Source organism: Manacus vitellinus, unplaced genomic scaffold (genome assembly GCF_001715985.3).
Source record: "Manacus vitellinus isolate BGI_N305 unplaced genomic scaffold, ASM171598v3 scaffold_15_pilon, whole genome shotgun sequence".
Taxonomy (NCBI): domain Eukaryota; kingdom Metazoa; phylum Chordata; class Aves; order Passeriformes; family Pipridae; genus Manacus; species Manacus vitellinus.
This window is the reverse complement of record NW_021939122.1, coordinates 7,567,793-7,584,469: the sequence shown is the minus strand read 5'-3', so window position 1 is coordinate 7,584,469 and position 16,677 is coordinate 7,567,793. Positions and strand designations below refer to the sequence as shown.

General features: G+C 38.5%; 1 protein-coding gene across 3 annotated transcripts in view; it reads left to right on the top strand.

The window, feature by feature from the left end:
• The window catches only part of PANK1 (pantothenate kinase 1), a 35,316-nt gene extending 27,032 nt beyond the window's left edge, over positions 1-8,284 (top strand). For all 3 annotated transcript variants that reach the window (XM_018069150.1, XM_018069148.2, XM_018069147.1), the window contains exons 5-8: positions 794-970; positions 1,369-1,492; positions 6,031-6,156; positions 6,788-8,284. In XM_018069150.1, coding sequence (XP_017924639.1) covers positions 794-970; positions 1,369-1,492; positions 6,031-6,156; positions 6,788-6,847 — 487 coding nt within the window. In that variant the 3' untranslated portion in view covers positions 6,848-8,284. The remainder of the gene's footprint in view (positions 1-793; positions 971-1,368; positions 1,493-6,030; positions 6,157-6,787) is intronic.
• The last annotated feature ends 8,393 nt before the right edge of the window (positions 8,285-16,677 follow it).

Sequence of the window (16,677 nt, the reverse complement as noted above, 5' to 3'; positions counted from 1 at the left end):
GAAGTGCAAGCGTGGTGTCTCACTGATCCTCTTGTTTACAGTGGCTCCAGTTGGTGTGACTGCAGTCAGTGCAATAAGCTAACTTTCTCAGGGGCTAAGAAAGAATGAGGAAGGATGTAGAGGTTAGTAAGTTGAAGTTCATGTCTGTTAAGACTGAAGAATCCAAAGTAGAATTTTAATGGGTTGGCAACCTGTTATGCACAGCTAAATCTTCCCTGCTAAATTTATATAGTCAGTAAATACTGTACTTGAGCCTTTACAAGATACTAAAGTGACTGCTCCTTGCTCAGAGTTCTTGCAGGGAAGGAACATTCAGGACTGATACTAGCCTTGCTTTGAACAGGAACCAACCAGTGGCTTCCTGCCACTGGCTAGATCTGTCTTGGCTGCCTGCCCCTGTATAGATATTTAACTTTGTTCACTGTTTATTCTTTCATCACTGATTTGAGTGCTCTTCTGGCTAATTATTCTTGCACAAGGAAAATTGTTAAGAGTGCTACAAATAGCAAAGTGGTATCTGTAGTGTTGGATTGGACTTCATTCTTAGCTAACCCTTTATTTAGTATAATTTCTCCTATTTAAGTATTAAAGACTTAAGAGTAGTTCAGTTAAAACCACACTGCATGACACTTGAGTTAAATAGCAACTCAATTTAGAGTATCTGTCTTCACTCCTTTAAGGGAGTTACAAGACACGGTTGGTACCTCCATAGACCTTGTTGCAAGTGGGGGTCTGAAGAGTTGTGGTAAAAGCTGGTTCGAGCTGCTGGTCTGAAGGGACTGTGCTTTTCTAGTCTTGGAGGAGGAACGTTCCTGGGCCTGTGCTGTCTGCTCACTGGCTGTGAGACATTTGAAGAAGCGCTAGAAATGGCTGCAAAAGGAGACAGCACCAACGTGGATAAGCTGGTGAAAGATATTTATGGAGGAGACTATGAGCGGTTTGGCCTTCAGGGGTCTGCTGTAGCATCAAGGTATGTGTTAACTGAGCTGTTTTTAAGGAGTCCATTGGGAAACTTCCTGTGCATGCTAAACTGAGTGCATAATCCCTGGACTATGTACTAAGTCCATGTGGTTATGTCACTCGATGTATCATGTGGTTTGTCCTTAGATCTCTCACTTCTTACTCTTTTTTTTTTTTTTTAAACGGGTATAAGCAATGCTTGACATATTTTCCTTCTATTTAAGTTACAATTATTTTAGAAGTGTCCTTACTCATTGTTCTACCTTTCTAATGAGATCACTTTTCACATTTCAAATCTGTCACAAATCAATGGATACCAAGTCTAAGCCAAGCTTATTAAATTACAAAATTTTAAGGGCTTTTAGCACTCCTAAATATCTCATATTAAAAGATATCTTCCTCACACAGCTTTGGTCATATGATGAGTAAAGAAAAGAGAGATTCCATCAGTAAAGAGGACTTGGCCAGAGCTACTTTGGTCACCATCACCAACAACATAGGTTCTATTGCTCGCATGTGTGCACTGAATGAGGTAAGTTATTTACCACGAGCTTAAAACCTTTAGAAACAACACAGTGAGATTTAGAAACAACACAGTGCTGGCATAGTAGGTGTGTAACTGGCCTTGGTAAATATGCATATATTTAATGTGTTATTTGTATGCTTTGATGCAAAGTGAAAGGTACTTTGAGCTTCAAAGGTAGGCAAGAGGGGAGAAAAGTTAACTGTAAAGATCTCCTTGAAGCATTGAGCTTCAGCCTAGGGCTGTTCAGTTGCTCTCAAGCTGTAATACATAGATATTAACACCTTTGTAATAAAAATTATTACTCTCAACTACCTTGTAGTTACTAATAGGTTTTACTATACCATGACAAATTTTATTTTGAGTACAAATTTTATTTTGCTTGGATTGTTTGCATAGCGTGGCAAGTTCAAATTGTGTATTGTGTTAAATGTTTTGATAGTTATAGGAACCTTTGCATTAGGTCAGAAAGAAGAAAAATACACTTGAGGCATTATCCTGCCTCAGACTCCTATCAGATGCTTGTTACATTTTTTTATTTAGGCATGTTAAATATGGATGGATTGTTCCATTCGTACACCTTTCCAACTTCTAGCAGTTAAAAAACCCCATCAAACCCCCACACAAAAACCCCACCACAAAACCAAACGTTTAGACCCTTGTTTATATCTGCACATTGCATCCTTTACTATTATGTGGTAACTAATCTCTTTTATCTGCTCTGAATGAATTTATATAATTTTTTTAATACACAGGTCTTTTAGCTGGACAGCACTCTGTCAGTAGAAGAATTGCTTCTTTTTTTTATATTTTTAATCATCAACACATCCACAGAGCCCAAAAAAACCCCAATAAAACAAAACCAAGAAATGTACCAAACTGCCATCTGTTTACTTCATGGGGTCCCATCTAGCTTTTGGCTTTACGAGGAATGGGAAATAATTACTAGTGCTTTTGGTGGGTGTGGGTTTTGATTTTATTTTTTAATAAATTTTTGCCACATCTCCCTTGTGCTCTTTCCAAGACAGAAGGTCCTAATACTTAATCTCCTTTCTTATGGAAGACACTATCTCTTGCTTTCACTGTTTCATTATGTGTTTTTAATCTTCTTATGGTTCTAATTTTAGGACTGAATGGTCAGATCTTCATGTGGTATTCAGAGTGTTGTTGCTCAATGAATTTGTGATGGCATGTTGATAAATTTTGTGTTCTGATTTCCTTTACTAACAGCTCTTAATATTTCATTTTTGTGAGCATGGAACTCAATTTTAAGGAACCATCCACTGTCCCTCCACAGTCTTGTCTTAAAGTAGCTAATTTGGAGCCTATCATTGTCTGAATACTCAAGTGTTTCTGTTTTACCCCCTTTCATTTGTGTAATTTTATTTTTTTAATTTAAACTTCATCTACCACTTTTTCTTTAGTCATTGGGCGTAAGTCTCTTCAGCATTGCTATGCTGTTAATTTTTTATTCTCTTTTGACTAACTTTGTATGCCAGTTATGTTTGTTCCTCATTGCTCTCTAGACCACTTTTAAAATATGTTGAACAGCACAAGTTTTAGTGTATGCCCCTATCAAATGCCACTGATAACCTTCCATTGTGAAAAGTGGCTTCAGACGTGTGTGCGCGTGTGTGTGTGTGTGTGAGTGTTTTTGGGGGTGTTTTTGGCAATTTGACTCTTTCAGTCAAGATAATTCTCTTTCAGTGTTCTCTTTGCTTTCAGCTTCTTTACAGTGTTGCCTTGTGGCATGGAGTTCAAGCAGCATTGTACAGGGCTATCAAAGCATGGAGAGTTGCAGCAGGGAGCCACATGCGATGCTTTCAGAGGAGGAAATAGGCTACTAATGAAACTAATGCTTCTGAATCATCATGAAAAAGTTCCTAACGTCTTTGTTTTGTGGGCAGGCTTACTTAAAAACTGGACATGATCCATAGAATTTTCTGGAGGAATGTGGATTGATGTGTTAAGTATTCTTCATTTCACAGTGTCAAAGTAGAATTTTTCCAACACATGAACTAAATTATTTTGTAGTTTTAGAGAATGAAAACTTCTTTTAGTAGCTTTGCATACTATTAAAAAGAAAAATCAGACATGCAGTATCATTGCAAGTAACCTAATCTTCAGATAGTTTGCTCTTGGGGAAAAAAACCTAATGCTATCATTCTGCTAAATAATCTAGACACCTAAATGCCTTTGGGAGACGTGGCTGACTTACAGCAAGCTTGATGAATGAAATCCCCAAATAAGAGCTTAAAAACAGTTGAATATGACATTCTTTTATGGAGCTTGTATGTATTAGATTAGGGTTATGGTGAAGCTCACTTTTAGGTTGACAGAATCAATTTATGCCCTGAAGCATGACTTTTGATAAGTTTTTCCCAATGATTGCAGCTTTAATATTGTGTTGAAAATGACTTGCATATGTGCAGGAAAAAATGAGGCTGGGGAATAAATGAAATATTCTGTCTGAAGAACTTCAAAGCAAATTTGCTTGCGCAAAGTTGGCAGTGGGGTAGAAAAATTCCATAGTCTGGAACCATTTGGCTACACATCATTTGAAGTGGTCTGTCCTAGGCACGGCAGAACTGCATAAAGGAAACCAATGCCCTGGTTTATACTTTTCTTACTAGCAGAACATGTAAGTTGCATCTGAACATCTTGCAAAAGTGTGTGGGGGGTTTCTTATTGCATTATTGATATAGATTTCCCTGTTCAATTATATTGGCAAATATGTGAATACACTACATTGAAGCTATACTGTAGCTTTCTACTGCAGGGTATTTGAACAATTTAATGAGACCCACAGAGTGCAAGAGTGCATGTCTTTTCTAGGATGTTGTAATTTGATTAGCTTAAGCAAGCATGTCATCACCATCTCTTCATCAGTTTAAGACTTCTGTCTTTCAGCTTTGAAAGCTTCAGCAGTGGACACAATTTAAAAGTAAATTGACAAGACTCCCTTAAGGGATAAAAGTAGCATTTCTTCATTTTCCAGCTCCTGAAAAATGCTGGGTTTTTAGTTCAGTTCAAAAAATTCAGGAAACTTTGTATCATTAATACAGTTTTTAATCTTGTCAAGGAATTTTGGAAAATAAAATTGATATTAAATTTTCATGTTGATATACTCTCTGCTATTCTAGTAGGTATGACTAGTATTTTTAGATTCAAATTTTACAGCAGTGTTTATACTCTGTGTTAGGTACTGTTTGTTTCAATTTCTGGTAACAATAGCTTTGTGTTTATATACAGAAAAGAATAATATGAATGTGAAACTGAAATGTAGATTCTAATCAGTTTGGTGGTATTGCATTATAGGAAATTAATTAGTTCCATGTTTGTCCCTCCTTTATCAGAAATTACTTCAGAGACAAAACTGCCTTATCAAAGGATGCGAGGTGCTCTTGGCTATGTTCAGTAGCAGTCTTTTGAAATTTGAGATGTTCTTATTTTCAGTCATAAATTCAATAAAGTTTGTGTTGATGTTTTTGGTTGGTGTTGAGGGCAATCAGATATGTAACTCAGTCATTGGCAAATGATAAATGAGTTACTGCATCTGGGTACCTCGCTCTCCAACACCGAGTATTCCAGTGAGAATGTTCTCTGTGGGATGTCACATGCACAGTGCTGGACACGATAGAACTGTGGTCTGTGGCAAAGGAATTGCTGCAGAGCCAAGTGTTGGGCTTTATAGAGCTGTATGAGTGTAGAGAGGTAACCCTTGGTAATTCTCGCCCCTGTGCAAAGGTTTTCTGGTAATTTTCTACAGAGGACTCCTGAAGATCCTTTTCTAGGGTACTTCTGGATTTCTGTAAAAGCTTCTGTCTCCAGGATTTGGCCTCCTACTGAATCTTCTATACCAATTCTAGTGTATGGTGAACATCATGGTACACCAATGCAAAATGCAAGTGCGTTTTTGTGCATAACAGGCAGAACTGGGCTTGGTGAAATAGTTGTTATGGGCATTGTTTAAACACCAGACAGAACCATTGCTTACTGCAGTGATGTACGTACAGGAAAGGATAGCCCATGGCTTTCTTGCTGGCATCTTAGTGCTGATGATTCAAAAATCTTAATTTCCTGAATGAAAACTGAGTTCAAGTGAGCTTTGAAACAAAGGAATGCTATACATATCCAGTATTATGTCAGCCACATTTCACTTGCTTTTTGAAAATGGAACCACAGTCAAGATAATAGGTAATGAAAGATGCTTCTTCCCATCTCTAATGCAATCCTTCTCAGATACTTTTCAGAGGTTCTCCATCTGGATTTAATAATCATAACGATCTCTGGAAAGTTACTTCATTTAACATGCAGGGGGCAAAGATGTCTTCAGTGCAGCCATATACAATTAAACATCTCTTGCAACATCTCTGCTTAGCAGTCAGTAATTGTAATTATTTTTTGACTTTTCAGTCTGGAGAGTTTAAATGTAACCCAAAATTCCCATTTAACTTTATAGTAGAGGCAGAGGTACGTGTTGAACGAGGCAAATAATTTAGCCGAATATAATTTTTCTGGTCTGTTTTTCAATTTCAATTTTACAGAACATTGACAAAGTGGTATTTGTTGGCAACTTTCTCAGAATTAATATGATTTCTATGAAGGTGCTAGCATATGCTATGGATTATTGGTCCAAAGGACAGCTGAAAGCTCTGTTTTTGGAACATGAGGTAAGGAAATACATGTTGAACTTTTATTTGTAAGTACAAAGATCTTGTTCTTTATTTGTTAAAAGGGGAGAATTTCAGTGCCATTGCTTTGAAGTGAATGCAACAAGCTAAGTTCTGCATAAATGCAATTTAGTTTACGAATTCATTTGAAAATACTGCTTGTTAACTTCTTGGCTTGATCACTAATCTTGCGGTGTGTGTTGTTAAACATTGCCTGTCTCTGATTTTTGCTCTCTGACCCTGGTACCAACAATGTTCATACCATGGGCTGCTATATAAACCTCAAGTATAATTAATTTTTGTAAGCACAATTTTGAGGTGACTACCAGATGGATGGGTTCATAATGGAAACTGCCCTGCCTCAATATAGCATCATTATAATGGTTCTGTAATTTCTTTTTGACAATTTTGGAGAACTGTGTAAGATTTTTTTCAGTATCAGGCCCTTTCTTGTACCTAAAGAAGATCTTATTAAATCATAATCAGATGGAGCAAATACTTGGCACAGCAGGGCTGATCTTATAAAAAAGATCTTTTAATTGCCTTATAGAACTGAAGACTTTACATGTTCAGGCTTATGTCTGGTTCTGGAATTTGATTGGTTTTGGTTTGCTTTTTCCTTTGTTCAAAGGGTTATTTTGGAGCTGTTGGTGCTCTTCTAGAATTGCTTAAAATGACAGATGATCAGTGATGAAGCTGTCTGAAGAGATTCCTACTGCAGATGCTGCTGGATAAGAGTGAAAGCCACTACAAGGATGGAAACAAAGCCATTATGGTAGTTCTACCTGCTGGATTTGTAAATAATTTAAAATCCTTTTAGCTAATCTTTAACTTCTGGGTTTTGACCTTATACTTCAGAATTCATACTGGGAATTATGAGGATTTTTTTTCTGTACACTGTATTTTTTAGAGGAAAAAAATGTGCAAAGTGGCCAAACATACAGATTTTATGGATTTATTTTAAAAAACGGATACTGTTTAATGTAGGACCTGTGATATGAGGCATCTGCTTTTCTTCTGGGGTTTACTGATTAGTGTGGTAATTTTAACTTCATTTAGTAATCACTCTAGGAGATTTTTTAATCTTATTTTCATGACGTTTCATGATTTCTTCTTGGTTTCAAATGAAACTACAAAGATGATGCATTTTACTGTGAAAACTAGTCATTTTTTTGCCTTTCCTTTCCTCATTAGACAAGACACTTTTTTATTTAACACCCCCCTGCTCCCCCAAAAAATAAATTTACAAGCCTTCTGTGGCTAAATGTGTTTCTTGGCAGGACTATGAGAAGGCTTGGCAAGGGTAGGGGGTTTAAGATCGTAATTTTTTGGTAGTCATGAATTGCAACAGGAACAGACTGCCAACTGGTTTTGCAGGACTAATTTTTCTCTATAATAAAAATCTTAAACAAGATGTGAATTAAAATTTTAATTGTTGAATTGACAATTAAATTGTTTCTGTTTAAAAGCTCTGATCTGAAGAGTTCTGTAGTAGAGATATTATTTATATGGTACATACTTGGCATTAGATGGTAAAGGGAGATTGTTTTCATTTATTTTTCTGTAGTCTGCAAGTTTTAAATTGTTCTTAATTGAAAACAACTAATAACTACATTATTCAAAGCCCAGTTACTAAAATTAGAAAAGTACAGACTAATGTACTTTCTGCTTTTAAGTTAATGTGAACTTTCCCTCCAAGGCACTAAAATTCGAATGTTCACTCCAATGCAGTATTTTCTACCCTTTTGATTTGTGGACCTCTCTAGATTTTTTTTTTTCAAGTTGAATTGAGACCCCTTTGAAATCTATGTACTTAGGTTGCTGCAGAGCGGATATAAACTTGCTTTTCTTAGACACCTTGAGGACTCACAAATGAGAGGCTGAAGACGAGTTCATAAATGATTTTGTCTTGCAAGACTGTATATGATGTCACAATGTAAAGGATCATCAGAGGGACAGTATAAAATTCAGACACATGTATTATCCAGTATATTTTTGGAAGGGGGTTTATTTCACTTTTCTAAGTCATTCTTTTCCATATCTCCCAAATGCTGAAAAAAGGTGATATTAACTGAAGTGTTAACTTGTCTAATGGAAATAAAGACCACTACTGTTTTGACAGTTTTAATGTATCTGTGGAATTCATTTCTCGAAAGCAGTGATGTGAAATATGTAACACTATTTTTATGACACATGACTAGTTATTTCCATGATTTTTTTTGGTTCTTGACATGTTTTGACTCTTAATTATATTGCTTTAGCCTTTGAAGCCTTTTGCCTTCTTGAAGTTGACTTTAAAAGACTATAAACCAAAAGATGAGACAATATATTAGCATGTTGTAGTTGATATTTCCTATAATATCAAGCTTGAGATAAGTGAGGATAGTTCTGCTCAGTGCCTCTATTTTTTTTAATAAAGAAAAGAAAACCTTCATTAAGTTTATTTGCTAAGTTTTGGCTGCAAATAAAGATTCATTTGGACATTGTTTTATTTTTTTTTTTAAGGAAGACTTCAGAATGTTAAGAGGTAACTGCACTTCTTATAGTAAACGGTAGAGGGAAGCATGACATCAACGATGTAAATATACTTGGTTGGTTTGTTTCAGAGAAGGATCCCATCTTTTTCTCCCTGATCTATTTTTGAAGGGAATTTGATGTCAGAATATCTGTCACATAGGTGTTCTTTCATTCTTAGCATTTAGAGTTATGTGAAGGAAGAATATAATGTTAAGTAAACAAATGTGAAATAGCAGTTCTATTAGGATTAGAATCCTCTACCCCCAAAAAAAAAAAAAAAGAAAAGAAACACAAAAAAATGCTAGCAAGCCATCCAAGAAAATATATAAGGACTATGAAGATGCACAAATTGAGGCTGTGTGGTTAAAGAAGAAAAGCACAGTCCTGGTAGCCCTGAAGTTAGCTGTAAGGTTCCAGGGACTGTCAGGTAAATAGATCACAGCAGTTCTAAGAAAAGCACAAAATAAAACTTTAACTTGAAAATGCTGGTTTAAAATTTAAAGTGCTTAATATGTGAATTGCTATCGTTAAAAGAACGGGGGAAATGCTTTCAATTATATACTACACAAAGGAGTATACTTGGTTGGGAAAAAGATTAGCAAACTAAATTAATAGGATAGAGAGTTATGGAAAGTCTGAAGGAGAACCTAGAGGAACATGTTAGTTCAATTCTTCCTTTCCTGAGGGAGAAAAGCCTACTGCAAAACTATTTCTTTGTTGCCTCAATCTCCAGCTGACTCCTTTTTTCTCTGTCCTTACCAGCACCATCATATGAATCTGCTAGTACTGTAACTTGCTTGTTTACCTTCAAACTGTGCCTTCCTCCACTTACCCCAAGTTTTGTTTTCCTCCTCTGTGTTCCCCCTCCATAAGTAAGGTAATGGAGGAATGTCAGGGAGGTTGGTTTCTAGCACTGTTACAGTATTTTTGCCATTTGGGAGCACTATGGGCAGTTCTAAAAGCATTGCTGTTGTCTTGAACTTTTCTGATTGTGTTTGGTATCCAGTTGCTGTCTACAGTCATCTCCTAGGAGGGTTCTTTGACTCTCTTCATCATCCAGAGGTATCTGAGCAGTCTGAAAACAGTCTTGCTCAACTACAGAAATTAACTTCTAGGATAGATGGTACAAACTGTTAATTGTGCAAGCAAAGCTCAATTGCAGCACTATCAACAAGTATTATTGAGAACCTAGAAATACCCAGATCCTTAGATCTCTTTTGTTTTGGGAATAGTGATAGTGAAGAAGCAGACTTCCCTAAGGGAGATCAGTGAGTTTGCAGATTTAGTATGTATTGAAAATACTTGTTTTGGTATAAATTGATGAGGCCTCTTAACAAGCCAGCTTTGTGTCAACCAGCTTCTCTTTCTGAAACATGGTAAGGTAATTATTAAGGTAAGTTGGAGCAGAGTGAGTGGGACTATTTCCTCTCAATTCTGATGGTTTGTGCTAAGAGCTGCTTCTTTAGGACTTGACCATTTGTTGTTCTTGAATCACATGCTGCTCTCCTCATTCCCCACCGCCACTGCAAAACCCAGATTTTTAATGGTTTTGTCAAAAAGTCTAATTATGTCCCAATAGGAAGAAGGGTCTGTGTTTCAAAGTAAAGTGCTTGGACTAAAGTGTTGGGGGAAAGTCCCTAATGCTGGCTGAAGAGTGAGGAACAACTAAGAGTATTTACTTGATCAGATTTATTAGAGAAGGGTAGCATGGGGGCAGTACAAGAATCTGACTTCTAGGGCAGGTGGGGTGCTTGCAGTGCATTCCAACCTCAGCAAAGCTGTCCTGGTGTTTCACTGTTATCAGCACTTCTGTTCCCATTAGACTGTCACAAGATACTTGCAAGTGATTTTTGGCAGGACACAGCACATCTTTAGAGAGGGGAGAACCATATGGGGTTGAACTGATGACAAAATAAACATGCATGATTGTTTCCATTTGGATGAGGAGTTCTATTGGGATCTCTTTTTAAATACAAGGTGTCTTTGAATTTGGGAATAAATGAAATACAGGCTATGAAAAAGATCACAGACCATTTTGTGTCTTGCTACCTCTTGGCACCTGAAAGATAGAGAACATCTGATCTCTAGGATGGTCCTGGAAGATAAATCCTTTTTAAACATAAAAACCAAATCCAGTTTCTGATTCTTTAAGATTTACTGGTGCTAATTGCAACTTTGCATGATTATTCGTGTGTTTGGAGAAAAAGAGACATAGAGACTGTGCAAGAAGAGAGCTCTTCAAACCTCCCCTCCCACCTCCTTGCCCAAGCCCCCCCAAAGAAAAGGCAGAAAAAGAAGCAAAGTAAAAATTGTGGTTCTGACTGTAAAAGTTTGGAGAACATGTTAGCTGCCTTGGGAATTGAGAATTTGCCTCAAACAAGGGGTTACTGGCGCTGGGAGAGATGGAAGAGAAATGAGTAAGAAAAGCTGAAGCTCCCAGAAGGGGAAGGTACTGATCCCAGGAAAGGACAAAGCAGCAGCATCTTTGGAAGTTCTGGGGTGACATGAACGAGGTGGGAAGGGCCCTGCAGGGTGAGTAATTAAGGAGCTCTTTGTTAGTGCAAGCTGTGAGAGAGTGGTGGTGTAGGTGGGGAGGCCAGGTGATTTCACAGATTGGCTGGAGGTGCCTAAATTCAGAGGGTGAAGGAAGGGTAGGTGGTCGTGAGCTGGAGCATTGAATGTTACTACTTGGCTGGAGCACCCCTGGAGTACCCAACGACCTGTGGCGAAGCATTAAGTCTTCTACTGAGATGCAGATGTTCTCTAATGTGGGCAATAAGCCTGGTCTAAAACATTGCTTGTTTCTGCGTGTGAGACACGCAGCAGGGGATGTACTGGCCTCCAAATGATAGAGATTTTTTTCTTCTTCTTTTTACATCAAAACCAGTGCTGTGACATTGGCAGAAGCACAGCTCTTTTCTGCTGGCCTCCAGCAGTTTGTTGTTGTGCAGAGCTGTGCAAAGTGGCTGGTAGTGGCAGGGGGTTCAGCAGCCTCCTGCAGTGTCCCCCAAGCTGCTCACAAACCTCAGGGTGGTGCAGCCACTGATCACGCCAGGGCAGAGTTCTTTGGTCCTGTCTAGTTTATTTCTAAACACCATGTTGCAACTATGAAGCACCAAATTAAAGATATGATTTAAGGCAATGAAGGAGGACAAACAGCCTGAAATGGCATCATGTTGCACTTAAAAAAATGTCACTCCCTGTTTTTAATTGTTTTTGCTTATTTTGTTGTGATGATCAGGGCACTTCCAGCCTCAGGTTTCCAAGCTGACAACTTCACCATTTTCCAGATTTTTTCTTAAAAGTCTGAGCAAATCTGGGCATTTGGAACAAATCAGAAGTAGCCATTTTTTCCAAGTGGCATGCTTTTTTTGTTTAAAATCTTTTGTGAGAGGAGCTTTCCCTTGTGAAGGAATACACATTCTCTGCTGCATTGAAAGAATCAAGGAACAGTGGCTTAGAGCAAGACAGAGTCCATCACAGACACTGTTTTGATAATGCAGATTGTCACAATAGAGACATCAGTGCTTCAAGCAACAAGATGGTATAGCTGCTGGTATGCTGTGACTTGGGTGGGTGTTTGGGGTTTTTCTGTTCAGGGGTTTTGTCTTGCATTCATATGTTAGCAAGTTGCACAAAAATAAAACAGCTGGTCTCATCTTGTAGGGGTTTCTGATGCAGATGCTAGGTTGAATGTGTATGTCAGTAAGGATGAGGAAATTAATGCCTCAGAGGCATTAGGAAAGACATGCTGATCAAAATGTTCTTTCCTACAAGCTTTCATAACAGCTGCATCAGTTGGGAGACTGCAATTGAAATATTCTTGTGTAAGTCAGTAAATTATTACCAACTGGCAAGTGTAACACTGAGTTGAGATAGCAGTATTGTTATCTACTGTGCTGAATCTACCCCCTTTGTCCTCCCACTGGCATTACCCCATCGATATCCTGATGGTCAGCAGGAGGCAATGGAAGCAGCACAGTAAATGTGGTCCATTAACATCTGCTTTGTGAAGTGCAACAGTGTAATATGGACAAGGCAACTGAAGCCATGAGAGGCTTCTCCTCTAAGAAGGCTGGATAGGCTTCACCTGGACATTGAAATAAAAACTTATTTTATTGGAATCGATTTGAACAGTGAGAATGCTCTCCTGTGTTTGAAAATTATTCTTACTCTTTTTATGGTTTTAAAAATTAACTGTTAAATAATGCATATTAATTTAAAAAAACCCTAAATGAACAAATTAATTTATCATTTTTAAAGCTGGCTGGCTAAGTGAATCACAGAATTCTGAATGTAATTGAAAAAAATTTTAGTTCCTTTTAGTGGAATTGTTTTTAGAGCAACTTTACCCCTATTGCTATTTGAATAAGTAAACAAAAACATGCTGTTCCTATGTCCTAAGCATGCTGTTACCCAGCTAGCTTTCAGCATATTGCACTTGGCTACAAAAGGCTGCACACAAAAAAATCCAGAAATATTTGCAGGATAAGCCAAAAACACTCCCAGAATTTCCCTGTGTTTGTCACAGTGTTTTAGCTTAAAAAGTAAGTTATCTGTTCTCTTCAAATGTAGGAGGTTTGAAGCCTGCTCTCCAGCAGATTTGCCTGTGCAGCATGGCAGCCCCTTTTGCATCACTACCTTGCCTCTTGGAAGGGGGAAGAGCAATGCAAGGGAAACTAAAGCTGCTTTCTGCTGATGGCTGCTGGTTGACCCATAACCCACTTCACACTACATTTTTTTCTTTTACAGGTAGGGCAGAAAACATTCAGGACCATTTGAAAAATAAACAAGCTTTAATAAAATATTACTCAGATGTGAATCAGGAATCTGTCGATAAAGAAACCAGTTTCTGTCACCTGTCATAAAGTTAGAAGCATTAGTCTTAGAGCAATTAAATGGTAGATAATACCATTCTATGTTTCCTTATCGTTTTAAATTTCAAGCCTTGAGAAGGTAAGATGAGGCTTCAAGCCTTTGTGCAGACATGTATTCATCCCCCAAGGGTAGTGCAGGGTGCCTTTACTCAGGAGACCCGAAAGCACGCTTGGGTGAATGCACATGCACAGGAGGCCTCTCATGCTTTGCAGGCCCATGGCTGAATCCTCATACCTGGTACAGCATTTGGGTGGTTTTACAGCAGGAGAGCCTGGGGAGAAGGTGGGTTGGTTGGTTGGTTTGTGCTGACCTGCTTGCCCTTGAAGGGGTGATGCATCAAACATTCTCATACCAAATGCTGTCAGTGGCACAAAGAGGGGCCATGCTCTGATGCTGTTTTTCCCCCCTACCAGCATCACCAGCCTCATTTCAGCTCCAGCCCCTCCTGAAGACGATGTGCTGCCTGTGTGGGTGAGCACAGCTGCAAGCCAGCCTGCACCCATGGTCCTCTGGGCACCCCATGGCTCCTGACAGAAGCCTGACTCACAAATGTACTTCTCATGTCATACTAAACATGTCTTGCCATACTAAAAAGGCCACTGGAAACCCATGAAGCACCGTGCTCAGGCACTGCCCTATGGGAAGAGGAAACCAAGCCCTTGCAGTATCAGATATCAAAATGCAAGGCCATGTATAATCAATGTAATATTTACCAAAATATCTTGCTATGCAGAGCAAGTTTCTGATGTACTTTTAGCTTGCTCTGGTTTAGGCCTCTGTCTGTACATGCTTAACTCTGAGAGAAAAAAGCGAATGAATGGGGGAGAAAAAACCACCTTGCACAAGCACGGGGTGAAAAAAAAAATTATCTGTAAGATTTTGTGTTGCATAAGTGCCCCTGGAAATAATCTGGTACATCTCCAAATAAAACAGAAGTCTTTTATGCTTGTAAGTTTCTGTGTGGAATGACAGTAGTTTCTGTGTTGGTTAACTCTGTAAATGTTTGCCGTAGATACTATCAATGGCAATATTTTATTTAAAGAAGTGTATTAAAGTTTAAAGCAAAGAAACTCCTCCCTCAGCCTGTGAACACAACAACTACAACAATTAGGTAGTAAAAACTGAATTGAAAGTAGTCTTAGGTGTTAAGGTCTTAGGTGTTTTACAGGTGAGCTGGAACAAAAACATGTCCAGGGGCACAGGATACCCTGGGTTGGATGAGGAGCTCTCACTGGAAGCCCCAGCAGTCAGCAAGCACCAGCCAGAGTTTTGTCTAAGGTACAGCCAGTTATTGCCAAATGACTGGTTTTCTGTGTCGTGGAGGTGTGAAGACTTGATGGTGGCTCACCATCTTCTTTTACTTGGTATCATGTGCTGCTTTGGAGAACAGGATAAAGATCCCCTGCACTGCCCTCAGGCTTTGATCCCCAATTCAGCTGTCTTTAGCTTGTTCATTTCCTCAAGAGTTGGTACCGGCAAGGGTGTTGATGATGAGCAGGATAAGCTGCTAACACCATCCCTTTCTGCACAGCACAGTAAGCCTCATCATTCAGAAGGAAGAATAAAAACATAATGCTATGAAAAGTTGTAGAACCATGGAAATGGTTAGGTCTCCCCAGACTAGAACAACATTATAGCCTATATTTGGTGTCAGATTCCTCTTTGGACTAAAGTAGCCCAAACTTCTGGTCCACAGTCAAGTGAATATGGAAGAGAAACTGGAATGGCTGTGCAAAGGCTTGCTTCCAAGTACAACTAATTCAAATTTATTATTCCCATGCTGTGAAAAATTCCAACATTTACTCAAGTTTTTCTTCTGGTGGGAAATTTCAAAATGTCTACATTTCATTTCACTTTTTTCACCAAAAAAAAAAGCCTGCTAGCAGGAAGCCTAGCAGGTTGCCAAAAGCAAGTCATTTGACATACAAAGTTTTTTTAAAGCTCCTGTCCAGCCAAAAGTTTGTTAAACCATGTTTCCATAGGACAATTGTAGTGATGAATCTTTGTTTTCCAGTGAAACATTGTTGCACTAGCTAGCTGGAGTGCAGATCTTTGTAAAATACATGCATTTAAATGTGTCTAAAAAGTTTACTGTATGTGCTTGGACCAAGGACTTCAGTGGCATGCCAGAAGAGATATCCCAGATTAACAGCAGCAAGGCAGGAGGTTTGAAATGTGGAAGCTTGTAATTACTAAAAGGAGACGAATTGTCCTCTTGTTCAACTCATATTAGGTATTGATCTGCCTATACTTATTTTATATCAATAAAGAGAGGATATTTCTGCCAAAATTTCCAAAGATTCTGAAAGATGATGCACTCAATAGGTTGAAAGACATACCGACATCTAGTTTTGAATGTCATTAGAAACTGGCTAATTTTAAAAGCATTTTTTGATCTGATGCCATATGATGGTCTGATGTTCCAGGAATTGCTAGTGTCCATGAAAAAGTGAGGAGGCCATGGAATAATAATTTTCTATCCCAGGTTACATATATGACTTATACAACCACATATTTTAAGCATTTCATCACAGTCTCTTGATCCCTTTCTGAAGCCCTTTATGTCAGTAAGAAGCAGAGCTTGCCTTCACCTCCAGAAAGGAGCCTCTGCTCACAAGTGGTGGGTACTTTACCTTCTTCCCTTAGAGTCAGCAATATTTGGACTGTAGCTGCAGAGGGGTGATTGAGGGAACCATAGGGACTGTAGTTTCTCCTATCTTTGGCTTCATTTCCAGAGATGCCACTATTGCCTCTGTTCCCTTGGCTATAGGATGCCAAAGGTTGTAGATCCAAATATTAGTGACCAGATCTGGAAATGTTGCTCTGAGCATGCCATTACAGCATACCCTTGTACTTTGGCTGGCTGTAACAGGGAGATGGGAGAGGAGGGCAGTGGAATGAGGGTAATGAGGTTTTCAGTTTACAACAGATATTTGTATATAAAGGTTCAACTTAATACACTGTAGGAAGGCCATTCATCAACAGTACCACGGCACCTAACCAGCCTCCAAACTGTAAAAACGCTTATTTTACCTGTTAAATTCCATAGTATTACACTTTGTTTATTTGTATGTTCTGCAAAGTGTTAAAGAGTGCAAAAGTATTACTCTTGTTTGCATAGGAAAC